The 27,005-nt window shown below is 43.6% G+C and overlaps 1 protein-coding gene across 1 annotated transcript in view; it reads right to left on the bottom strand.

The window, feature by feature from the left end:
• The window catches only part of LOC126412976 (uncharacterized), a 62,549-nt gene that overhangs the window by 12,768 nt on the left and 22,776 nt on the right, over window positions 1–27,005 (bottom strand). The window contains exons 2-3 of the mRNA XM_050082868.1: window positions 12,092–12,193; window positions 2,880–3,035 (exon numbers count right to left, since the gene is read on the bottom strand). Of these exons, the coding sequence (XP_049938825.1) occupies window positions 2,880–3,035; window positions 12,092–12,193 (258 nt within the window). The remainder of the gene's footprint in view (window positions 1–2,879; window positions 3,036–12,091; window positions 12,194–27,005) is intronic.

Here is a 27,005-nt window from a genome sequence, read left to right as displayed (position 1 = left end):
GCAGAGCCTGTAATTCCTTCTAACTTCCACTGAGGATAGCAATATCATCTGCGAGTACTATCATTGGTAGCGTCAAACTTGAATTTTAATTCCACTATTGAACTTTTATTTTATTTTTGTAATTGTTTCTTTGATGTAAAGAATGAAGCAGGGGTGAAAGATTACATCCATGTTGAGCACCCTTTACAGCCTGATCACTTCGTTCTTGGCCTTCCACTCTCCCCTCTTGGCTGTTCTACGTATTGTACACTACACGTCTTTCTCTAAAGCTTGCACATTTTTCTCGAAAATGTCGAACATCTTGCACCACTTAGCATTGTCGAACGCTTTCCCCAAGTCGCACATCCTATGTACGTCTCTAGATTTTTATTTAGTCTTGCTTCCATAATCAACAGCAACGTCAGAATTGCCTCTCTGGTGCCTTTACTTTTCCTAAACCCAAAGCGATCGTCACCTAACATACACTCAGTTTTCTCTGTCATTCTTCTTTATGTTACCCTGGTCAGCAACTTGGATGCATGAGCTGTTCAGCTGTTGCGCGATAGTTGTCGCACTTGTCGGCTCCTGCAATGTCTGAATTGAGTCGATGATCGCAAGTCAGACGGTATATCACCAGACACATACCGCCACTTCCCCAGTGATTTAAGAAATTTCAGTGGAATATTATCTGCCTTATTTGATGTTAAGTGTTCCAAAGCTTTTTTATATTTTGATTCTAATATTGGATGCCCTATATATTCCATATAGACTTCTGTTTCTTTTTTCTATCTCGTCATCAAACAAGTCTTCTCTTTCTCTCTTCGGCATTCAGCAGTGTGGAAATCCCATTGCACCCTTAATGTTACCATCCTTGCTTTTAACGTCACCGAAGGTTTTTTGACTTTTTCTATATGCCGGTTCAGTCCTTCCGAGAAGCATTTCTTCTTCGATTTCTTCACATTTTTCGTGCAGTCTTTTCGGCCTAGCTTCCCTGCACCTCCTGTTTATTTATTTTCTAAGTAACTTGCATTTATCTATTCCTGAATATTCCTGAGTATTTTTTTTACATTCTTCTTTTATCAATCAACCGAAGTATTTCTTGTGTTACCCTTCGCATTTTCCTTCTTTGTACCTATGTTTTTCTTTCCAAAGTCTGCAACTGCCCTTATTAGAATTCACAATTCCTCTTCAACTGAAATCCCTTCTGAGCTATTCCTCAGCTACTCCTCAGAGAACTTTTCCTCATTCCTGAGTACTTCCGTATCCCACATCACTGCGCATTCATTTTTCCTGACTAATCTCTTAAACTTCATCCGGCTTTTCATTACTTCTAAATTGTGATCTCTGTGTATATCTATTCCTGCATACACCTTACAATCTAGTATCTGATTTCGGAACCTCTGCCTGGCAATGACGTAACCAACGGAAATCCGAACGTATCTCCCGTCCTTTTCCAAGTATACTTTCTCCTCTTGTGATTTTGGAATAGATTATTCGCTATTACTAGCTGAAATTTATTGCAGAAATCAGTTATTCTTTCTCCTCTTTCATTCCTAGTACCAAGCCCATATTCTCCCGGAATTCTTTCTTCTGCTTGTTCCCCTACAACCGCTTTGCAGTCCCCCATGACTGTTAGATATTCATCTCCCATTACATACTGAATAAGCCGTTGAATATCCTCGTACACTTTCTCTATCTCTTCATCTTCGGATTGCGACGTTGGCATGTATACTTGAACTATTGTTGTCGGTGTTGGTTTGTTGTCGATTCTGATGAGAACAACTCCATCACTGAACTACTCCCAGTTACTCAGTCTCTGCCCAGCTTTCCTATTCATAACTAGTCCTATTCCCGGTGCATCGTTTTCTGCTGCTGTTGAATAAGCATTACCCTATACTCATCTGACCAAACATCCTTGCCTTCCCTCCGTTTCGCTACATTGACCCCCCACTACATTTATATGGAGCCTTAGCATTTCCATTTTCAGATTTTGTAGTTTCCCTACCGCGTTCAAACTTCTGGCACTTCACACCCCCGAGTGGTAGAACATTATTATCCTTTTGATGGTTATTCAGTCTTTTTCTCACCGTCACCTACCCCTTGGCAATCTCCTCCCGGAGATCCGAATGGGGGACTATGCCAGAATATTTTGCCAATGCAGAGATCATCATGAGACTGTTTCAATTACAGGCCACATGTCCTGTGGATACACAGTATTTGTCCATAATGCACTGCGCCCCATTCCCTTCTGCTTTTTCATACCGTTGATTATTTCTGATTCCTTCTGCCTTTATGGGCAGTTTCCCATCCGAAAGGCAAGAGTGTGCCATGAGCCTCATGACTTAATCTCCGCAAAACTCGGATGGAAAATCACTTTAGGCATTTTGTACCATCCTCTACGGACTCATTGGCTAAAGTGAGACATTTCTACAAGTTTAGTACAGGTTGGGGGTTCCTGCACGTGTCACTAAGTGATTCTTACACCCGGAAGTTTTCCAATACAATGCTTTTACCTACCAGGCTGTTTCAAAATTTATCACGTCTTTCTCACACTCTTATATGGTCACTAGTAACAACAGTCCACAACCGTTCTTTGTTTAAGCGTTTCGGGCGTAGCACGTAGTCAGAGCATCAGATAAAAGTACAAAACCAGAGTATACTGCCACATGATTTCAGTATTAACATTAGTGCTCTTGTGACACATAACTCTATATTTAGTTCTTTTATCTAATGTACTGACGGTGGGCTATACCCGAAAAGAGTAAACAACTAAAGATGTAACAACAAGTGGACTCTTCTTATTAGCAGCGAAAAAAAGCAGTGAAGATAGACGTGATCAATATTCACGTGTAGTTGCACGTCTCCTACTTTCCTTTATGTCGCAACTGCTTGAAACTCACGGAAACAAACGTGATCCTGTTGATGGGGTAGAGCTTGCCTGCGGTCAGCTGCAGCGGCTTCTGCGCCCTGCACATCAGCATGAGCAGCGACGAGGTGTCACGCCGGGTGGCGCCGACCCACTCACAGCTGTATGCCGACAGCGACACTCCGAGGCCCTGTGAGCAGGGAAAGTGCTGAGCGCGGGTGAAAAGTACTATAGCTGTCATCAGCCTGAACGCTGGGCTGAACACCGTCGGACGCTAACATATTCAGAATAAAAATACACTGACGGAAACCAAGTGGCAACATCAAAAAATAACTAATGTAGGGTAATGAAATTCTGGGAATACATTTGTCAAAGTAACTTACATAAGAAATTAACATTGCAAGATTACAGGTTAACCGTACAACCACCACAATGTTGAATGCAAGTACGCAAACGAGCATGCATTGTACATGTGCCGGATGTCAGTTTGTGCGATGGAGTTCCATTCCTGTTGCATTTGGTCGGTCAGTACAGGGACAGATAATACTTTTCGTGGATTACTCTGCATCTGCCGTCCGATGATGTCCTATATGTGCCCTAGTAGAGGCACATCTGGTGACTAAGCAGGCCGAGGTGACATGTCGACAGTCTATAGAGCATGTTGGGTCACAGCAGCGTTATGTGGGGGGTCGTTAGCTTGCTGGAAAACATCCTTTGGAGCGCTATTCATGAATGGCAGCACGACAAGACGAATCACTAGACTGACATACAGTACTGCAGTTGGATAACCACGAGAGTGTCCCTGTTGTGACATGAAATGACACCCCAGGTGCAGGTCTAATGTGTCTAGACCGCAGGCAGGTTGTCTGCAAGCCCTCAACTGGCCTGTTCCTAACCAGCACATGGCCGTCACTGGCACAGCGCAGAGGCACAAACAACTTTCATCAGAAAACACAGCATTCTCCACCTACCCTCCAGTGAGCTCTCGCAGATGGAGGTCGTTTGGGGTCTGTGGAATGCATGCAACAGGGTTTCTGGCTTGGAGCTGTCTTTGAAGTAACAGCTTTTAAAACTGTTCGTTGTGTCACTGTGGTGCCAACTGCTGCTGAAATTCCTGCTGCAGATGCAATATGACGTGCCAGAGCCATACGCCGAACATGATGGTCTTTGCTCTCGGTAGTGCCACGTGGCCGTCCCTTGCGACCACACATTCAGCGCTGCCACCAATCATGTGCAGTGGTTACTTTCCTGCTACGTCTTTCTACAGTATTACAGAAGGAACATCCAGCTTCTCGTAGTCCAATTACACAACCTCATTCAAAGTCAGTGAGGTTGAGAGAAGACAAGTTACTCTCTCATCTATTTTTCGTAAACGGGAAATTATTAAAGATTTTGTTACGACCTTACGCACCTTGAGTGAGACTCCAGAAAGGTAACGGGCTGAGCAGACGTTGCACTGGTTCAACATGAGTTTGTGGAGGGGAGATTCGGCACCTCTAAAGTCCTGTGATAGGCTCAAGTCGGGGTGAAGGCGGTGTCGCTCGTGCACTTTGCGGGTAAACGGAATTTTTTTATGTGGAGAGGTGCGAGGCACTCAGGTGCTGGACTTTGGTCTGGTAACGCAGCATGTCATTCTCAATGGAGAGAAGTCTTCCGAAGTGAGAGTGATTTCAGGTGTGCCGCAGGGGAGTGCAATAGGACCGTTGCTATTCACAATATACACAAATGACCTTGTGGATGACATCGGAAGTTCACTGAGGCTTTTTTCACTGAGGACGTTAAAAGCATGAGGTATTTTTATGGGTCTTAGTTTGTAGAAATAGCATGTTGGAAGTTGAAAGCAATTGGTAGCGAACCCATCAGTAAATCTTGCCAGACAGGCCCACAACCGTACAGGGCAGACAGAGCAGCCCCTAGTCGAGACAGGTTCCAGCAGGACAATGCCACTACACCTGCATTGGGGCGAGCCGAGGGCTGAGCTGTGGGCGACGGACTGTAGGGATGCATCTACACAGTAGAGTAATAAACCAGGTATTGTGTGCAGAGTCATGTGTGATAAAAATTCAAAAGTTTTCATGTTCACCGATACTGCAAATAGGCCTGCGACGCACTTCCATTGGCCGCCTCAGCTGTATATGAAACTCCGGCATCTGGGAAACGTTTAGAGATAGAATCTTTATTACCCCTCATAGCTGGTATCAACATGCTCCAAGCCACAGGCGATTTAGATAAAGATCTTTAAGACTGTATCTGTTTGCTTGTTGCCGGAGGAAGCGAGGCGACTTCAAAGAAAAACACCTTCTACCTTCGCAAAAACTTAAAGCCAGTAATTGGTGGTTTTTTTTTTTTTTTTTTTTTTTTTTTTTTTTTTTTTTTTTTTTTTTTTTTTTTTTTGAGGCGCTGGTTTCTTAACTCTTGCACTGGTTAAACATGAGTTTGTGGAGGGGAGATTCGGCACCTCTAAAGCCCTGTGATAGGCTCAAGACGGGGTGAAGGCGGTGTCGCTCGTGCACTTTGCGGGTAAACGGAATTTTTTTATGTGGAGAGGTGCGAGGCACTCAGATGCTGAACTTTGGTCTGGTAACGCAGCATGTCATTCTCAATGGAGAGAAGTCTTCCGAAGTGAGAGTGATTTCAGGTGTGCCGCAGGGGAGTGTAATAGGACCGTTGCTATTCACAATATACACAAATGACCTTGTGGATGACATCGGAAGTTCACTGAGGCTTTTTTCAGATGATGTTGTCGTGTATGGAGAGGTTGTAACAATGGAAAATTGTACAGAAATACAGGAGGATCTGCAGGGAATTGACGCATGGTGCAGGGAATGGCAAATGAATCTCAATGTAGAAGAGTGTAATGTCCTGCGAATACACAGAAAGATAGATCCCTTACCATTTAGCTACAAAATAGCAGGTCAGCAACTGGAAGCAGTTAATTCCATAAATTATCTGGGAGTACCCATTAGGAGTGATTTAAAATGGAATGATCATATAAAGTTGGTCATCGATAAAGCAGATGCCAGACTGAGATTCATTGGAAGAATCCTAAGGAAATGCAATCCGAAAACAAGGGAAGTAGGTTACACTACGCTTGTTCGCCCACTGCTTGAATACTGCTCAGCAGTGTGGGATCCATACCAGGTAGGGGTGATAGAAGAGATAGAGAAGATCCAACGGAGAGCAGCGCGCTTCGTTACAGGATCATTTAGTAATCGCGAAAGCGTTACGGACATGACAGATAAACTCCAGTGGAAGACTCTGCAGGAGAAACGCTCAGTAGCTCGGTACGGGCTTTTGTTAAAGTTTCGAGAACATACCTTCACCGAAGAGTCAAGCAGTATATTGCTCCCTCCTACCTATATCTCGCGAAGAGACCATGAGGATAAAATCAGAGAGATTAGAGCCCACACAGAAGCATACCGACAATCCTTCTTTCCGTGAAAAATACGAGACTGGAATAGAAGGGAGAACCGATAGAGGTAGTCAGGGTACCCCCCGCCACACACCGTCAGGTGGCTTGCGGAGTATGGATGTAGATGTAGATGTAGAAGCAAAAATACTTCAGGTCATGGTCTGGCATGTGTGGTTTGGGACCTGCCCTGAGGCTGACTTCACTTGAGAGTACTTTTAAACTGGGGAGCCTCTGGCGAAGTTCTTAATGTACCGACGTTTTGAATTCAAACGTCTCAGACTACTCGTTTGCCTAGGGCACACTTATTCGTTTTTGGTTTGGCAGTCTTGCGGTTTGGTATCCTTGTGCTCTCTGTATTATAAGTGAGCCAATTTCGTCCTTTGTATGACCTGCGAACGGGTGTGTCACATACTGAAATCCACCGTGACGTCAGGTCTCTGATAGATGGTAAAGAGTAAATTGCGATCCGTCTGCCTGATCGCTGGACAGTGAGATTTTACATTTCTTTCGTGGCCGCGATCGATTCACTGGTACCGCCTAACGTCTCGCCTCCGCCGCATACATCTCGCCAGCTGCAAGTTACATCGCCGCTTGAAGCAAACAGGATGACAGACTGCTGCTCCAGCCTTGTCGGGGCGTATAAATCTCAATCGCCACTTGCTCTCAACTGCACCAATATAAACTACTGTACATTTGAACAATCAAAGTCTGCCCAGTGTCAGATTAATTCAGATTGCGTTATCCACTTTTTTAGGGCCATGGTACTTGACTCACTTCTGCCACCCATAATCCTTGTCCATTGTGGTCTTAAACCAACTTTTAGTTGTTTACGATATCCAATCACAACTTATTTATCATAATTTATGTCTGTCTTGCTTTGGGACAATACATGTTGTCAGTAAACTAGATTTTGCATACATTCTCAATCATTTCTTATATAGTCCTCACAGCGTAGCATTTCAAGGTGTTATTAATTGCAACATACCTCCCTAAAGGCCTTTTGAGTAACACCTCACCACACCAAATCTCAAAGGTAACTAATACTCACAACCGTTACAGCTCGTATTTAAAGCCGACATGATTTTTTGCATCCACATAGTGGCGTTATTAGAGCCACTGTTATGCGATGGGTGCAAAATTGGAATAGACAATATCTTTCAGATGCAGATACACATTCCCGACGTTCATTTATGTTACTCAACTCCTTCTTGGTGTTGCGATCATTTTCCCTTAGCCTAATTTTTATTTCACGTTTATCGCGTGACACGTGATGTGTTCAATGTTTGAAGCTGCATCACTACGGGTAATCCCAATGTCACGATACATGGTGAAGTAAACTGCGCAATTTATTTCAATGCATGGCAACTCGTTTTGTAAAAGTAGGTGTTCTTGACAAAATAATTTAAAATGTTTGTGTTTTTTCTGATTGTTTCATGTTCATACCGATTTCTTGGCATCCGCTATTGGACCTTTGGCGCGGTTAGGGAACTATGAGATGGTGGACAAAGTTATTCGTGACCAAACAACCATTCCTTGCGAGAAATTGAGTTTAGCTGTCCACGACGCCGCTGATAATAGCGGTGTAGTATTAATCTTGTACCAGTTCACGATCAGCAGTGTTCGATTACAGACCTTTGTTAAATAGCGCAAAATTTTTATACGTGGCAGAATCTGGCATCATGCGAATGTAGAATAAAATGTTGTGACACTTTGAATTTAGTCTGATGTCTTCTGAAATTTTCATTGAAGACCTTTTCTCTGAAATATGTGGAATTCGACAATTGGAGAAATACGATTTGATGTGTTGATGTAGTAAGTGCAAATATACATTACAAATCCTATAGCGAAATATTGCTATAAATGCATTCTGGTCATCCAAATTTACGACGAATTGTGTTTAGAACAGGTAATTTTGATATGTTTGGGATTCAATAGATCTGCCAGATATTCATTATTGAAAGGACCAAGTTAATTATCTAAAAGCTGAAAGTTATCGGTAAGTCGTAAAAGTGTAAAGATTAATTCATTTGAATAACCTGTTTGAGCTACAGAGCTTATATCAAGTCGCTGTGCTGCGACCATTGAACACTGTACCATAGCAATAATGTCGCACGCGTTTAATACACTACCGACCATTAAAATTGCTACACCACGAAGATGACGTGCTACAGACGCGAAATTTAACCGACAGGAAGAAGATGCTGTGATATGCAAATGATTAGCTTTTCAGAGCATTCACACAAGGTTGGAGCCGGTGGCGACACATACAATGTGCTGACTTGAGGAAAGTGTCCAAACGATTTCTCATACACAAACAGCAGTTGACAGGCGTTGCCTGGTGAAACGTTGTTGTGATGCCTCGTGTAAGGAGGAGAAATGCGTACCATCTCGTTTCCGACTTTGATAAAGGTCGGATTGTAGCCTATCGCGACTGCAGTTTATCGTATCGCGACATTGCTGCTCGCGTTGGTCGAGATCCAATAACTGTTAGCAGAATATGGAATAGGTGGGTTCAGGAGGCTAATACGGAACGCCGTGCTGGATCCCAAAGGCCTCGTATCACTAGCAGTCGAGATAACAGGCATCTTATCCGCATGGCTGTAACGGATCGTGCCGCCACGTCTCGATCCCTGATTCAACAGATGGTGACGTTTGAAAGACAACAACAATCTGCACGAACAGTTCGACGACGTCTGCAGCAGCATGGACTATCAGTTCGGAGACCATGGCTGCGGTTACCCTTGACGCTGCATCACAGACAGGAGCACCTGGGATGGTGTACTCAACGACGAACCTCGGTACACGAATGGCAAAACGTCATTTTTTCATATGAATCCAGGTTCTGTTTACAGCATCATGATGGTCGCATCCGTGTTTGGCGACATCGCGGAGAACTCCCATTGGAAGCGCGTATTCGTCATCGCCATACTGGTGTATCACCCGGCGTGATGGTACGGGGTGCCATCGGTTACACGTCTCGGTCACCTCTTGTTCGCATTGACAGCACTTTGAACAGTGGACGTTACACTTCAGATGTCTTACGACCCGTGGCTCTACCCTTCATTCGATCCCTGCGAAACCCTACATTTCAGCAGGATAATGTACGACCGCCCAGGCGTATCAAAATAGTTCAAATGGCTCTGAGCACTATGAGACTTAACTGCTTAGGTCATCAGTCCCCTAGAACTTAGAACTACTTAAACCTAACTAACCTAAGGACATCACACACATCCAAACTCGAGGCAGGATTTGAACCTGCGACCGTAGCGGTCGCGTGGTTCCAGACTGTAGCGCCTGGAACCGCTCGGCCACTACGGTCGGCCCAAACGCTATGTCGGCAGGTTTCTTTCTTACTGCATTTGTATTCTGAACCCTGTTCCACTCTACTTATTTCGTGCTTCAAGGGACATGGCTATCGCGCAGCAAAAGCACGCATCAAACCGTTGGGACCCACAATGTCCTCAAAGGTAAACGCAAGTAGTATAAATCACATAATACTAGACACTGAAGTGTGAAATCAGACTATGGTCATGGTCCTATTGCATGTGCTATGTCCTTGGATATGAAGGCGTGAAGAAAAGTACTGCCTCCGAATATTTTATGCGGAAATTTTTGCCGCGTGTATCAAAGAACATCACAACTATCAACAGATTTGCCGATTTGGCAGATTTCACTCTCTCTCTCTCTCTCTCTCTCTCTCTCTCTCTCTCTCTCTCTCTCCTACGCGAGCACACACACACACACACACACACACACACACACACACACACACATATTTTAGGCTGTTGTCGATGGTGATCACATCTTTCGTGTGTTTCAAAGACTGTATTGATGGTTCAAATGGCTCTAAGCACTATGGGGCACAACATCTGAGGTCATCAGTACCCTAGACTTAGAACTACTTAAACCTAACTAACCTAAGGACATCACAGACATCAATGCACGAGGCAGGTTTCGAACCTGCGACCGTAGCAGCAGCGCGGTTCCGGACTAAAACGCGTAGAACCGCTCGGCCACAGCGGCCGGCGACTGTATTGATATTAGTTCGTGGCAACTTTGTGTTTTACTAATATTCAATTGATTTCAGTTCGCGGCTTATTCCGCCAGTGAGGCGTCAAAATATCGGTCGGCACAGGCGCAAGGCAGGCCAACTACATGATCGTTGACTCAATGAGACTGACGGAGAGCGTAGACAGCGTTTGGAGGCAAATCAACGCGATCCGCGATCTATTATGACTCCGGAACAACGAATACAGTCCAGTAGACTTTCACAGTCGGAGTTTACGCATAAAAAGATAACAATAAATAAAGTCAGAGAAAAGGAGGAGGAGGAGAAGATGGACTGATGTGGGAAGAGGAAATAGATGTAAAGAAGTGGAAGGGGGATATGGACAGAGAGATGTGGAAGGAGGAAATACATGAAAAGAGTGTGCATTAAGAGATGTTTAAAGAAGGGGTTCGTGACAGAGATAGGTGGAAGGAGGAAAAGATGGACAAAGAGAGTGTGCATTAACAGATGTATACAAAAGGGGGGCGGGACAGAGATAGGTGGAAGGAGGCAAAGATGGATAATGAGAGTGATGGAGTGGATAAGGAACAGCGAGAGGGGAAAAGGAGGTTAGGATGTATTCCAACGCCCATACATATTTAGCAATTGCGAAGCATTGATGGATTTAAATGAAATAAACATTATCAACAATCTACATCTTTATTCTTCTTGCCTACATATTTGCAGCCCTCTGCCGCTAGAAGGAAGCGAACTGTAGCGTGTAACAAGTCGGTTAGCAACGTAACTATGTCGCTGTGTGAGGAGGAGCGTGCTGTTAAAGAATTTCGAATTCGAAGAGTTCGCCTTCACATGGAACACCCTCTCTTTCAGCATGACAATTCCAGATCACACGCGAGCCCTCTAATATCTGCAACAGTCCGACCCTTTGGATTCACTGTGATAGTGAAGAAGCGGTGCAAGCAGAGGTGAGGTTGTGGTTCAATCACCAGTGTCAGACATTCTACAATCACGGTATCAACAAATTAGCCTCTCGCCGGAATAAATGCGTTCATCGCCAGGGTGATTATGTTCAGAAGCAAATAGGTAGACATGAGGAAAAAAAGATGTAGAATGCTAACAACGTTAGTTTTATTTAGAAAGTTGTAAGAGTTTCCTCATAAAATTAACGGAGGCATTACTTTTCAGCATGCCCTCGTATTTCCTTATTTGAAACTACTAAATGATTTAATCTTACTGAGTAAGTGTGCGTATCACATTTCGATCTTTAGGGAAATCCAGTTCAACATTTCATGTTAAGTGAGTTTTTTCAGTTTCAAAGTTTATTTCTGTTGTCCGTTGGAAATTGGTATTATTACCCTCTACTATTGCGAAAATGTGATTCAACTTTAGTAACTGTTCCATCGTTTGTAGAAATAGCTTTCTTAAACAAGAATGACTTCGAGTTTTAGCCAGTGAGCATCCTATGAATTCATGGAATGTACTGGATGATTCATTACTATAAGTCAAGATTCTTTGGGATAACTAAATTGGGAAATATATCTGTAGTGTGCTGTATTAAACGCTTTTTGAAGGATTCCCAAAAGTTACTGAATTAAAATATATCGATCAGTGTAAACTGGAAGATACCTGTAGCAACGGAAGTTACAACATACAGTCAACAGTTTGCCTCAAAATACGATGCAATGGATATTTTACATCTTTATCTGCATATACACTCCAACGTACATCGAACAGGGGAGCACGTTCCGAAATTGCTTAGGAATTTACTACGCTTCTTCAAAATATACTTACATGATATTAGTACTTTTTAAGGGGCATTACATACCTGATCAATTAGTTCGTGGCCACCATAGCAGTAGATGAATATCTGTAACGCTGGCATGGGAAGATACATGAAGCATTTCAAACTAGAATTTCCTTCTGGATTCTGAAAAAAAAAGACATTGAACTGCAAGTAGCATATGTAGCAAATGTTTCATAAGTAGATTATTATACGAACTTCTATGTTATCCCACGTACTGAATACTAAATATTAGGTCTACGCTGTTGAAAAAATGAATGAGACGTTTAGCGAAAAACGACACTGTTGCCATTTTGGAGAATTCTGTGATTCATGTGATGATTCTGTTTTAATAACTAGACGACAATCATAGTAAGTGCTTGCATAATTAGAGTTTTAGCTTTAATTAACTGTCATTATCAGATTCATTAATATACAGAGCAAGAATTGTCCTGTTACTATTCTCAACATCAAAACAGAAGTGCATCCACAACTGATTCAAACTTAACAATAATCTTCACGCCGTTATACACTGAAGCGCCAAAGAAACTGGTATAGGCATGCGTATTCAAATACGGAGATATGTAAACACGCAGAATACGGCGCTGCGGCCGGCAACACCTATATAAAACAACAAGTGTCTGCCGCAGCTGGTACATCGGTTACTGCGGCTACAATGGCAGATTACCAAGATTTAACCGAGTTTGTACTTGGTCCCATAGTCGGCGCACGGGCGATGAGACACAGAATCACCGAGATAGCGATGAAGTGGGGATTTTCCCGTACGACCTTTTCACGAGCGTGCCATGAATATCAGGAAACCGGTAAAACATCAAATCTCTGACGTCGCTGGGACCGGAAAAAGATCCTGCAAGAACGGGACCAACGACGACTGAAGAGAATAATTCAACGTGACAGAAAATTGCGGCAGATTTCAGTGCTTGGCCACCAACAAGTGACAGTGTGCGAACCATTCAACGAAGCATCATCGATACGGGCTTTCGGAGCCGAAGGTCCACTCGTGTACACTTGATGACTGCTCACGCCTCGCCTGGTCCCGTCAACACCGACATCAGAACGTTGATGACTGGAAACATATTGCCTGGTCGGACGAGCCTCGTTTCAAATTGTATCGAGCGGATCGACGTGTACGGGTATGGAGACAACCTCATGATTCCATGGACCCTGTATGTCAGTAGGGAGTGTTCAAGCTGATGGAGGCTCTGTAATGGTGTGGAGCGTGTGCAGTTGGAGTGATTTGGGACCCCTGATAAGTCTAGATACGACTCTGACATGTGACACGTACGTATGCATCCTGTATGGTCACTTGTATCCATTCATGTCCATTGTGTATTCCGACGGACTTCGACAACTCCAGCGGGACAATGCGATACCCCACACCCCCATTATTGTAGAGAGTGCCTCCAGGAACAGTCGTCTGGGTTTAAACAACTCCGCTGGCCTCCCAACTCCCCTAGACATGAATATTATATAGCATATCTGGGATGCCGTGCAACTTTCTGTTCAAAAGAGATCTCCATCCCTTCGTACTCTTACGGATTTATGGACAGTCCTGCAGGATTGATTCTGTCAATTCCTTCCAGCACTACTTCAGACATTAGTCGAGTCTATGCCAGGTCGTGTTGCGGCACTTCTGGGTGCTCCCGGGGGAACTACACGGTATTGAGCAGGTGTACCAGTTTCTTTGACTCTTCAGTGTACATCAGTACCTAAAGCACATAGGATAACAAAGGAATTTTTTATGCTTTATTTTACAACTGATTTTGTTACGATGTATATGACCATAATGTAAGGGAGTTTAGCTTACACAAGTCGCTTGAAACAGTGTGATGCAGACGGATACCGAACTGCATACGAACTGCGTCATAGCAACCGGACTCATCACTCGTTGCAGGACCTGCAAGAAACTGCGACAAGAAAACGTCTGAGAAAGGAAGTCAAAATATTACGTTCAGGAGGCCATCAAATTATATTTTCTGAAAGGATGACATCGTTAGCACAAACGTGGCTAGATGACATTTAGGATTATACCAATTCAAAATTATTTCTCATATAATGGGCTTTAAACAGAAGGTGATAGTTTATAAGAATGAAGTTTTCTCCCACCAAAATCACCCATTAAGAAAGAAAAATATATTTGTAACTGGGATCACAAGGATGCCTTCGGACGTGCCTAGATTCTTGTCTTCTAAGAATGCTTCAGACTGGAACTTCGACGACAACACAAATATAAGTTCTACGTTTTTTGCCCTTTACCCACTGTGGCCACAGTGGAACAACTCCCATAACCGCACACCTGAAAGATGGTGCGAATTATCTCTTCTCACTACCACTTACAGAACAAAAACTGCTTTAGTTGCAAGTAATTTGTCAATTTATTCCATGACCGGTTTCTAAGCATAAAGCTTCATCTTCAGGTGTCACTAAATGATTACACGAATATAAATGTGTGGCGGTGGGGCCAGTCAGTCATGGGGGGCCCGACTTACGTCAAGCAGATGCGTGGGAGTGTAGGACCAGCAGCCACAGCGAATGTATGGAAGGCTTGTCACGGAAGTGACTAGTGCAGACGGACCAGAAGCCAGCGGAACGCGACAACGGATGCGACTGACATCTGAGCCAATGAGGGAGCGGGGGGAGGGGTGTGGATCCGAATTAGATCTACATGAGCCACGTGATTGAGCCACACGACATCATTTATTATTACACCTTAAAGTTTGTCAAGGCTTGATAACAGTTCTCTATGAGCAGTATTGATTTAATACGATGAACGTCACAAGCTAATGATGACAAAACAGAGAGAAGTATAAGTTAATTATGCGGTTGGTAAAAAACCCTGAAGCGTCATAGAAACTGGTAAAGGCATGCGTATTCAAGTACAGAGATATGTAAAAAAGCAGAATTCGGCACTGACAAGGGAACCTCCCCATCGCACCCCCCTCAGATTTAGTTATAAGTTGGCACAGTGGATAGGCCTTGAAAAACTGAACACAGATCAATTGAGAAAACAGGAAGAAGATGTGTCGAACTGTGAAAAAATAAGCAAAATATACAAACTGAGTAGTTCGTGGGAAGATATGCAACATCAAGGCGCCTGCGAACGCGGGAGCGCTGTGGTCTCGTGGTAACGTGAGCAGCTGCGGAACGAAAGGTTCTTGGTTTAAATCTTCCATCGAGTGAAAAGTTTAATTTTTTTATTTTCAGTTTATGTGAAAACTCTTATGTTTCCATCACTTTTTTGGGAGTGATTATCACATCCACAAGAAAACCTAAATCGGGCAAGGTAGAAGAATCTTTTTACCCATTCGCCAAGTGTACAAGTTAGGTGGGTCGACAACATATTCCTGTCATGTGACGCACATGCCGTCACCAGTGTCGTATAGAATATATCAGACGTGTTTTCCTGTGGAGGCATCGGTTGACCTATGACCTTGCGATCAAATGTTTTCGGTTCCCATTGGAGAGGCACGTACTACTAATCGTACTACGTACTACGTACTACTAATCGCACGGTTTTGCGATGCGGTCGCAAAACACAGTCACTAAACTTATTACAGTGAACAGAGACGTCAATGAACGAACGGACAGATAATAACTATGCAAAAATAAAGAAAGTAAAATTTTCAGTCCAGGGAAGACTTGAACCAAGGACCTCTCGATCTGCACCTGCTCACGCTACCACGGGACCACGGCACTCCTGAGCTTTGTGTCAATGATGTTGCCTATGTGGCTCGTAGACTACTCAGTTTGTATATTTTGCTTATTATTTTTACAGTTCCACACAACTTCTTCCTGTTTTCTCAATTGATCTGTGTTCAGTTTATCAAGGCCTATCCACTGTGCCAACTTACAACTAAATCTGAGGGGGGTGCGATGGGGAGGTTCCCTTGTGAGGTCGGCAACGTCTATATGAGACAACGAGTGTCTGGCGCACTTGTTAGATCGGTTACTCCTGTTACAATGGCAGGTTATCAACATTTAAGTGAATTTGGACGTGGTGTTATATAGTCAACGCACGAGCGATGGGACACAGCATCTCAGAGGTAGCGATGAAGTGTGGGTATCTTCACGAACAACCATTTCACGAGTGTACCATGAATATCAGAAAACCGGTAAAACATCAAATCTCCGACATCGCTGCGGCCTGAAAACGATCCTGCAAGAACGGGACCAGCGACGACTGAAGAGAATCTTTCAACGTGACAGAAACGCAACCCTTCCGAAAATGGATGTAGATTTCAATGCTGGGCCATCAACAAGTGTCAGCGTGCGAACCATTCAACGAAACAGTACCGATATGGGCTTTCGGAGCCGAAGGCCCACTCGCGTACACTTGATGACTGCACGATGCAAAGGGGTACGCCTCGTCTGGGCCTGTCAACCCTGACATCAGTCTGTTGATGACTGGAAACATGTTGCCTGGTGGGACAAATCTCATTTAAAATTGCATTGAGCGGATGGACCTGTAAGGGTATGGAGACAACCTCATGAACCCATGGAACCTGAATGTCAGTAAGGGACTGTTAAAGCTGGTGTAGGCTCTGTAACGGTGTAGGGCGGGTGCAGTTGGAGTGATATCAGACCACTGGTAAGTCTAGATACGACTCTAACAGGTTCTGATCACCTGCATCCATTCATGTTCTTTGTGCAATCCGACGGACGTGGGCAATTCCAGCAGGACAATGAGACACTCCATACGTCGAGAATTGCTACAGTGTTGCTCCAAGAACACTCTGCTGAGTTTAAAAACTTCCGCTGGCCACCAGACTCCCCAGACATGAACATTATTGAGCATATCTGGGACGCCTTGCAACGTACTTTTCAGAAGATATCACCACCCTCTCGGACTCTTACGGATTTATGGACAGACCTGCAGGATTCGTGGTGTAAATTACTTCCAGCACAACTTCAGACATTAGTCGAGTCCATGCCACGGCGTGCTGTGGCACTTCTGCGATTTCGCAAGGACCTTATACAATAATAGGCACGTGACTCTTCATTGTATGTGAGAGTGAATGACAATCTGATTGCCGTGGGTAATTGAAACTATGTAACGTAACGGCAATGGAAGGCTGACAGAGAAGAAATTTACCTAAACTTCGATGAGAGGTTGTTACTACTTGTAGTAAAACCTCTATTCATCTCTAAATATAAAAGGTAATAATTTGATAGACTGGTGGACTAGCTGCTAGAGAGTGTGAACACACGTGTTTGGTTTTGGTTTGAAGCATAACCAAGTACTTGCATAATCCGGACTTTTAAAGAATGCAGAGGAAGGTTAGGAATAAGAGGAGGTAGGATAAATTAGGAATGAATGAGACAGCAATACAATTCGATGAGACAATTGGAAATGAACTAAATGAAATATACAGGGTACCTCTGTAAATGCTATGTGTGCAAAAGCCATGGATGTGTAGTGCGTCACTTAGTCTTATCAGTGGAATAGAGTAAATATGTTAATCAAAGAGAACTATTGAAATACATGCCAGAAACAAAAGCTATGGAAGTACTAAAATCCCGCATTAAATTGAATAGGAGAGATATGAACGAAACTGGAAAATACTCATTGTTATGAATAAGTAAGAATGCATAAGGGAAAATTATGCTAATTCCAACGAAGTAAAGAGCAAATATATTGACATACGAAGTACAGAACTTGAGACTAGTCTAAGTGCTTAAGGAGAGTTAATTTTGCATCAGAGTCTGTACGAGGAAGTAGAGATGCCCTGATGCTAGATAGATGAAGTTAGGAAATTAATGAGAAAGAATCAGCTGAACCAATTATGCAGCCACAGCCTGACTTAGCAGTGGATTATATAAATCCTAGTGAGTCATTAAAAAACGATGAAATGATTTATGATTTAAGTCAGCAGAAGGTAGAAAAAAATTATACGCACAGACATTCAGAATCCATAAAACAGCAAATACACATACTTCTGAACTTTTTAATAACTTTCCTTAATACGTAAAGTAGTTTTTATAGTAATTAGCTTTTTCTGGCTCATTACTCTTTGCAGTTGTTAGATACAGTTCCCTTTTCTGGCTGCAAGATGCATTTATTCCGCTAGTAAGCCACGGTTTTTCATATGGTACCTTACGATTAAACTTCACCGTTTTTTTAGGGAAACTGTTTTCAGAAAATACTCACAAACGTATGATGAAATAAATCACATTTTAAAATAGCATCAGGTTCCCGCTACACATCACCCCTGTTTAATTGCTGCGAGCTTTCCATATTATTTGCAATCTTTAAATCATTAATCGACGCACCATTTTGGAGGACTGTGTCGCATTACTCTGTGGAGCTATGTCATGTAGCTATGTATCATGATCAGAAAGACCATTCGTAACAGACTAAATATTTATTTAATTTAATTTTGTCTTGCTCTGTGAAAATATTATCTATCAGTGTACTGGTTTCCTTTACTGCCCGAGGAGGAATATCAGCAACTTATGTCAGAGTGAAAGAACTGAATATTATAACACTACATGATCATTCTTTCTATCAGGCTTTTTCAGAACATCTACTTTGAAATCCCCACTAATAATATTTTGCTTCCCTCTGTCTGACAGATAGTACAAGAAGGAATCGAAGCTCTTCATATGTAGTTGAAAATTTTCCAAGGCGACCTTGCAGTTATGAAATTACCACTTTTTAGTTTACGCTCACAGGCACATGCTTCTGTACGTTGCACTACACGAAATTATTTAGTTTCAAAATTTGTCACTCTATGATAACTTTTAACGTATATGGCTGAGCCGTGCCGGCTCCATCTATGTCATTATAACTTTGCCTACTGGCGATTGGCGATCCGTCTCTATCTAGTCGCCGGGTGGCGCTTCGTCGCCTGTTGGCTGTGTCTCAAGCTCTACATCTACATTCTACATTCATACTCCGCAAGCCACCCAACGGTGTGTGGCGGAGGGCACTTTACGTGCCACTGTCATTACCTCCTTTTCCTGTTCCAGTCGCTATAGTTCGCGGGAAGAACGACTGCCGGAAAGCCTCCGTGCGCGCTCGAATCTCTCTAATTTTACATTCGTGATCTCCTCGGGAGGTATAAGTAGTGGGAAGCCATATATTCGATACCTCATCCAGAAACGCACCCTCTCGAAACCGGGACAGCAATCTACACCGCGATGCACAGCGCCGCTCTTGCAGTTTGCTAAACATCTCCGTAACGCTGTCACGCTTAGCAAATAACTCTGTGACGAAACGCGCCGCTCTTCTTTGGATCTTCTCTATCTCCTCTGTCAACCCGACCTGGTACGGATCCCACACTGACGAACAATACTCAAGTATAGGTGGAACGAGTGTTTTGTAAGCCACCTCCTTTGTTGATGGACTACATTTTCTAAGGACTCTCCCAATGAATATCAACCTGGCACCCGCCTTACCAACAATTAATTTTATATGATCATTCCACTTCAAATCGTTCCGCACGCATACTCCCAGATATTTTACAGAAGTAACTGCTACCAGTGTTTGTTCCGCTATCATATAATCATACAATAAAGGATCCTTCTTTCTATGTATTCGCAATACATTACATTTGTCTATGTTAAGGGTCAGTTGCCACTCCATGCACCAAGTGCCTATCCGGTGCAGATCTTCCTGCATTTCGCTACAATTTCCTAATGCTACAACTTCTCTGTATACTACAGCATCGTCCGCGAAAAGCCGCATGAAACTTCCGACACTATCTACTAGGTCATTTATATATATTGTGAAAAGCAATGGTCCCATAACACACCCATGTGGCACGCCAGATGTTACTTTAACGTTTGTAGACGTCTCTCCATTGAGAACAACATGCTGTGTTCTGTTTGCTAAAAACTCTTCAATCGAGCCACACAGCTGGTCTGATATTCCGTAGGCTCTTACTTTGTTTATCAGTGCGGAACTGTATCGAACGCCTTCCGGAAGTCAAGGAAAATGGCATCTACCTGGGAGTCTGTATCTAATATTTTCTGGGTCTCATGAACAAATAAAGCGAGTTGGGTCTCACACGACCGCTGTTTCCGGAGTCCATGTTGATTCCTACAGAGTAGATTCTGGGTTTCCAGAAATTACATGATACGCGAGCAAAAACATGTTCTCAAATTCTACAACAGATCGATGTCAGAGATATAGGCCTATAGTTTTGCGCATCTGCTCGACGACCCCAATCATTTGGAACCTTCCGTTCCTCTAGAGACTTGCGTTACACGGCTGTTAGAAGGGGGCAAGTTCTTTCGCGTACTCTGTGTAGAATCGATTTGGTATCCAGTCACGTCCAGTGGACTTTCCTCTGTTGTATGATTTCAGTTGCTTTTCTATTCCTTGGACACTTATTTCGATGTCAGCCAATTTTTTCGTTCGCGCGAGGATTTAGAGAAGGAACTGCAGTGCGGTCTTCCTCTGTGAAACAGCTTTGGAAAAAGGTTGTTGTTTCTTGGAGCAGATTGTTGATCACATGGGCAGGCAGTCAGTCGCTCTCAGGGAGAGAGAGACACGAGGCGCTTGTAACGTATAGTGAGCTGGTCACGAGGCTTATGGGTGCACGATTGTCTAAGCGGCCGGTGGTAAGTAGAATTGTGGTGGTCGACAATACTTGGGCCTATTTTCGACGCAGCCGGTTTACACTGGATTAAGGAGGCATAGTTGCTGATATGAGTTTTGGAGTGCTGTTCATTTTCTGGTGCCGCCTGTTCTGCCCTTTCTGGGTAATAAACTCGTTGCGTGATGGACACTTGTGTTCATGGGTTGAAATTGCTCCCGCTATACTGTACTGCCTGTTGTTCCCCATCACTCTGTCTCAAGCATTAAATTTACCTTGTTTGTGCCTCTGTTTGAAATTATCTGAGTGCCATATTTGATGTGTTTTAAAATTTCCTTTAATAGCAACTTGTTCGATATCTGTTTATCTTGTCTTTTGCGCCTGAAATTAACTGTGGTATATGTTCCAGGCTGCCATGTATATTAGTAAGCACCGAGGTCGACTTTTCGTCTTATTTGTATTGGAAGTTGTTGCTTCCCTGACTGATGGAATGGCTATAAAATTGTCTACGGCCATGGTAAGCAAACGCTAGCGGCCCAGTGAATCTTGACTCATTTTGGTAATTAAATTCCTTAACTCTGGTGCGGTTTTTCCCCTTTCAAAAAGGTAATATTTCTTGTTCTAAATATAATTACTATTGTAGTCGTTTGAGTGTTAGCCCTCAAGATTTGCCTATTATCCTTTAAGTCACTTAAGTTAATGTGTTTGAGTCCCCTGTGATTTCTTGATTTCTTCTGAGAATTTTCAAATGTTCTGTGATTATTATGCATGAATTATATGTCCACTTGTCTGCTTTCAGCTTTCCGAGCTGTTTGTAGTGTTTGGAGGCGCTGCTCCCGGGTGTTATCTGTCACCCACCAGTTCATCAGGTTAACCTCTCTGCACCGGCTGTGTATGTGAGCAGGCAGGTCTCAGCGTAGCCTCTGGGACGTTGCTGCCTCCTGGCTTACTACGGCATCCCTCAAAAGTTGAGTTTCTATGTCGTAGCAATCGGGCGTTAATTTAACTGGAAGTACCCATTACTCTTGGGCAGAAGTGTCCGTTATTCTAAACCATCTTACCCAGACCTGGACTGCCGTACCTGCCCCTTCCATGTTTCCCAGTTTGAAATTTGATTTTAATGTAATAATTTTAATATTGAGATAATGCTCAATCTATTCAGAGCTTTTTTCTTAGTTTACCACGCCAGTATCTCGATTATGCCCAAGGGGCTTATCTCATTGATCTAATATTGGATATTTGAGAGGTTCCATGCCCTCTTTCGCGTGTCGCCTCTAATTTTCATCAATTTTATTAATGTTTTATGTCCTTGCACGGTGATAACAGTCCGAATAAGGTCATTCTAAAGAGAGTATTTGTACTGAGAGCTCAAAGTACTTTTCACTTGATTGCTATGCATATTGGGAACAGTACGTGATCTTGCTTTTACTTCCCTGGGCGGCCTGTTGCGAGGCGAAAACTGGAGGACATGGCACACAGCGTTTCTAGTGGGGGGCTGCATTTACGTGAATACTGAGAGGGTCGTATATCAATGGGCTTTAGCGCATGGTGGGACGACTGACCTCGGTCGAGTTTCGCCTGTTGTATGCAGGTCGAAACGACATGCGATATGTCTGAGTGTCGCCGCATTTTACTGTATCGGCGTGTCTGGAATGAAGACTGCTGGCACCGACTGACTGCATTGTCGTCATGATTCTAGGAATACTTGTGGACTGTGCCCTGCTGGGCGCGACTGTCTGTGACTGGATGGCTGGTGGTCTAGGCATGTTGTTTTCATAGGAAGTCAAACGGAAAGTTCAGTGCCCCGAGCTAAATAGCAGAGGCATGATTGGTCAACTTAAAACTGAGGCCAGTTGATATCATAAAACCCCGATAATAATTGCAGGGAACGGTCGCTATTGGTGCGAATAATGTTCTGAGATAGTGTGGGGGAATTTTGGAATCAGCACTGAATACTGATTCGCAGTTTCTGAGGGTAGTGGGGAGCTGGGTAACGTTCGCTTCGCTCTTGTGTTGCACGGGGGCAGGGCAATCGGGATCTGATCTTCGTTGGAGTCAGACGGTCTTGAGACTTAGTCGCACTTTTTCGGCAGAACTTAGATTTCGCAGACAGCCTTCGAGGCCAGGGGCTGAAACAGAGTTGCTGCACAACAGAAGTCGGCGCCTACATCATCAAACGCTGCCTACCGACGACGTCTTGCAGGTTTCAGGACTGGTAAAGTATTTTTCTGCTCCGGAATTGTAGGACCTATCATTTTTATACTGAAGTCCTCAGCAGCATGCGCGATCACTTTCCTACAAGTCCACCTTGCTTGTTTCTCCATGTTATCCCATTTCAGCTTTCACTACTAATCGCACTACTGCATTATAGTCGGGGGAATAATATTGAGTCATTAGGACCTCCAGTCATTATCGTCATTCTATTGCATCACAGAGAGTAGGAGCCCCTTGTTCTCGAGCCAACTCTCATTCTCATAATTGTTCCGTATAACCTACCCTTCAGCCCACTGTTTGTATTGACAATCAAGTACCTTTGTGTTCTGATGTATAATAAATCTCATTGTAAATATTTAATCCGAATATCATTTCGTAGATATATGCAGAATACCATTTCCTGTTGGTTATTATGATAAAGCTCTCTTTTTTTTCTCTGAGTAGATTACGATTTTTATTAAATTGTTGTGAGGGTGTACCGTTGTGCCCACAGTTCATTAGGTGGTAGGTAAGGAGTGGGCTGAGTGCATGCCCAGTTCTCAAGCAGAACTCGCCAGAGTTAATTAGGTACAAACTCTTCTCCAACCCGGCACCTTGTATATTGTGTTAAAAATTGTTCCTGTGTACGTTGCATAAAATGTTAGTACTCAATAGACCTCAGCTTGTCAGATACCAGACTTGTGTAATTTTATGTCACTGCATTTCTTGTAAGTTATATTCACTAATGTCAAGCACCCACTTTGTCCAGCCAAATACTGGAATTGTAATCTTTACCATCAATGCTCTCATTCTTTGCCTATCGCTAAGCGCATGTTTAAGTAATATTTGTTTGTAATACTTGCTTGTTAGTCCTTCCTAAATTAAGGCATTTTATTCTTTTAAATTAAGTAATTAATCATCATTTAGTTTAATTGGAGAAATTTTGAAGTGACAGCGCGAATCATTTGTATTTTATTACTGTTCCTGGTATCTGCACAATAAAAGATTGTTCCACTCTTGTGAAGTAAAAAGACTTGCGGTAAATAGCGTACACCTTTCTCATGCCCGTTTAGTTGTTTCATTATCCTGGGGCGTCCACTGACATTTAAATGTCAACTACTCCTGTTTCCATATTGTCTCTACTTATGTGTGAAGCTTATATCGAAAAACATTTATCTTTCCATATTTGTGCCTATACGGTGTTCAGACAGGCATCGTACACCCATTGCATTCTATGTTTATTAATGCAATATACTAACACTATTTTTTACTGTATTTCTATAACAATATTGTAATATTTTAACATCTTTAGTACCCGCTCGTCTGAGCTTCTCGTTGTGCTTAATTCCTTTCGATGTCATATCACTGAACACTAATCATAGCTAAAAAAAAAAAAAAAAAAAAAAAAAAACAATGCTTAATGATATCTGACCTACCAATAGCATAAACAGGAACCAAACCCATGTCAGACCCCAAAGCAGCCGATCCAACTCCATATTGACCCTGCTTACAAAGCTGTTCAACTGGGGCTAATCATACCGCATGAAATCAGGTACCAACCCAATATGCAAAACAGTTTTTAGCATGGATAGGGACTGCAACTGCTGTGTTCGGATGCAGGCTGAGTTGGCATCCCTTCGCTCCCAGCTTCAGGCAGTGTTGGCTTCGGTCACACAGCTTGAGGCTGTTGCCAATGGGCACCACTGTGGGGGTCCGGATGGGGGTTTGTCGGGGACGGCCAGCTCGTCCCACGCATCCCCTGATCGGACTACGACTGTGGTTGCCCGGGATACTGCCCGCATTGAGGCTGATCCCTCACCTGTGGCAGAGTGGGAGGTCGTTTCAAGATGTGGCAGGGGGCGAAAGACATTCCGGAGGGCTGAACGGAAAGTCTCTCCAGTTTGTCTGACGAACCGGTTTCAGGCTCTGTCTCAGGCTGATACTGATCTTTGGCCTGACATGGCTGCTTGTCCTGTTCCAGAGGTTGCCCCTCAGTCTGCAAGATCCGGGCAGTTGCAGAGGGTGGGCTTACTGGTAGTTGGGAGCTCCAACGTCAGGCGCGTAATGGGGCCCCTTAGGGAAATGGCAGCAAGAGAGGGGAAGAAAACCAATGTGCACTCCGTGTGCATACCGGGGGGAGTCATTCCAGATGTGGAAAGGGTTCTTCCGGATGCCATGAAGGGTACAGGGTGCACCCATCTGCAGGTGGTCGCTCATGTCGGCACCAATGATGTGTGTCGCTATGGATCGGAGGAAATCCTCTCTGGCTTCCGGCGGCTATCTGTTTTGGTGAAGACTGCCAGTCTCGCTAGCGGGATGAAAGCAGAGCTCACCATCTGCAGCATCGTTGACAGGACTGACTGCGGACCTTTGCTACAGAGCCGAGTGGAGGGTCTGAATCAGAGGCTGAGACGGTTCTGCGACCGTGTGGGCTGCAGATTCCTCGACTTGCGCCATAGGGTGGTGGGGTTTCGGGTTCCGCTGGATAGGTCAGGAGTCCACTACACGCAACAAGCGGCTACACGGGTAGCACAATGTTGAGTGTTCATGGAAAAAGTTCAAGGCAATCGTAAAATGCGTTTTAGACAGGTACGTGCTGAGTAAAACTGTGAGGGACGGGAAAAACCCACCGTGGTACAACAACAAAGTTAGGAAACTACTGCGGAAGCAAAGAGAGCTCCACTCCAAGTTTAAACGCAGCCAAAACTTCTCAGACAAACAGAAGCTAAACGATGTCAAAGTTAGCGTAAGGAGGGCTATGCGTGAAGCGTTCATTGAATTCGAAAGTAAAATTCTATGTACCGACTTGACAGAAAATCCTAGGAAGTTCTGGTCTTACGTTAAATCAGTAAGTGGCTCGAAACAGCATATCCAGACACTACGGGATGATGATGGCATTGAAACAGAGGATGACACGCGTAAAGCTGAAATACTAAACACCTTTTTCCAAAGCTGTTTCACAGAGGAAGACCGCACTGCAGTTCCTTCTCTAAATCCTCGCACAAACGAAAAAATGGCTGACATCGAAATAAGTGTCCAAGGAATAGAAAAGCAACTGGAATCACTCAATAGAGGAAAGTCCACTGGACCTGACGGGTTACCAATTCGATTCTACACAGAGTACGCGAAAGAACTTGCCCCCCTTCTAACAGCCGTGTACCGCAAGTCTCTAGAGGAACGGAGGGTTCCAAATGATTGGAAAAGAGCACAGATAGTCCCAGTCTTCAAGAAGGGTCGTCGAGCAGATGCGCAAAACTATAGACCTATATCTCTGACGTTGATCTCTTGTAGAATTTTAGAACATGTTTTTTGCTCGCGTATCATGTTATTTCTGGAAACCCAGAATCTACTATGTAGGAATCAACATGGATTCCGGAAACAGCGATCGTGTGAGACCCAACTCGCTTTATTTGTTCATGAGACCCAGAAAATATTAGATACAGGCTCCCAGGTAGATGCTATTTTTCTAGACTTCCGGAAGGCGTTCGATACAGTTCCGCACTGTCGCCTGATAAACAAAGTAAGAGCCTACGGAATATCAGACCAGCTGTGTGGCTGGATTGAAGAGTTTTTAGCAAACAGAACACAGCATGTTGTTATCAATGGAGAGACGTCTACAGACGTTAAAGTAACCTCTGGTGTGCCACAGGGGAGTGTTATGGGACCATTGCTTTTCACAATATATATAAATGACCTAGTAGATAGTGTCGGAAGTTCCGTGCGGCTTTTCGCGGATGATGCCGTAGTATACAGAGAAGTTGCAGCATTAGAAAATTGTAGCGAAATGCAGGAAGATCTGCAGCGGATAGGCACTTGGTGCAGGGAGTGGCAACTGACCCTTAACATAGACAAATGTAATGTATTGCGAATACATAGAAAGAAGGATCCTTTATTGTATGATTATATGATAGCGGAACAAACACTGGTAGCAGTTACTTCTGTAAAATATCTGGGAGTATGCGTGCGGAACGATTTGAAGTGGAATGATCATATAAAATTAATTGTTGGTAAGGCGGGTACCAGGTTGAGATTCATTGGGAGAGTGCTTAGAAAATGTAGTCCATCAACAAAGGAGGTGGCTTACAAATCACTCGTTCGACCTATACTTGAGTATTGCTCATCAGTGTGGGATCCGTACCAGATCCTTCTGACGGAGGAGATAGAGAAGATCCAAAGAAGAGCGGCGCGTTTCGTCACAGGGTTAT

The sequence above is a fragment of the Schistocerca serialis genome, chromosome 7 (assembly GCF_023864345.2).
Source record: "Schistocerca serialis cubense isolate TAMUIC-IGC-003099 chromosome 7, iqSchSeri2.2, whole genome shotgun sequence".
Classification (NCBI taxonomy): domain Eukaryota; kingdom Metazoa; phylum Arthropoda; class Insecta; order Orthoptera; family Acrididae; genus Schistocerca; species Schistocerca serialis.
This window is presented reverse-complemented; position numbering and strand designations above follow the sequence as displayed.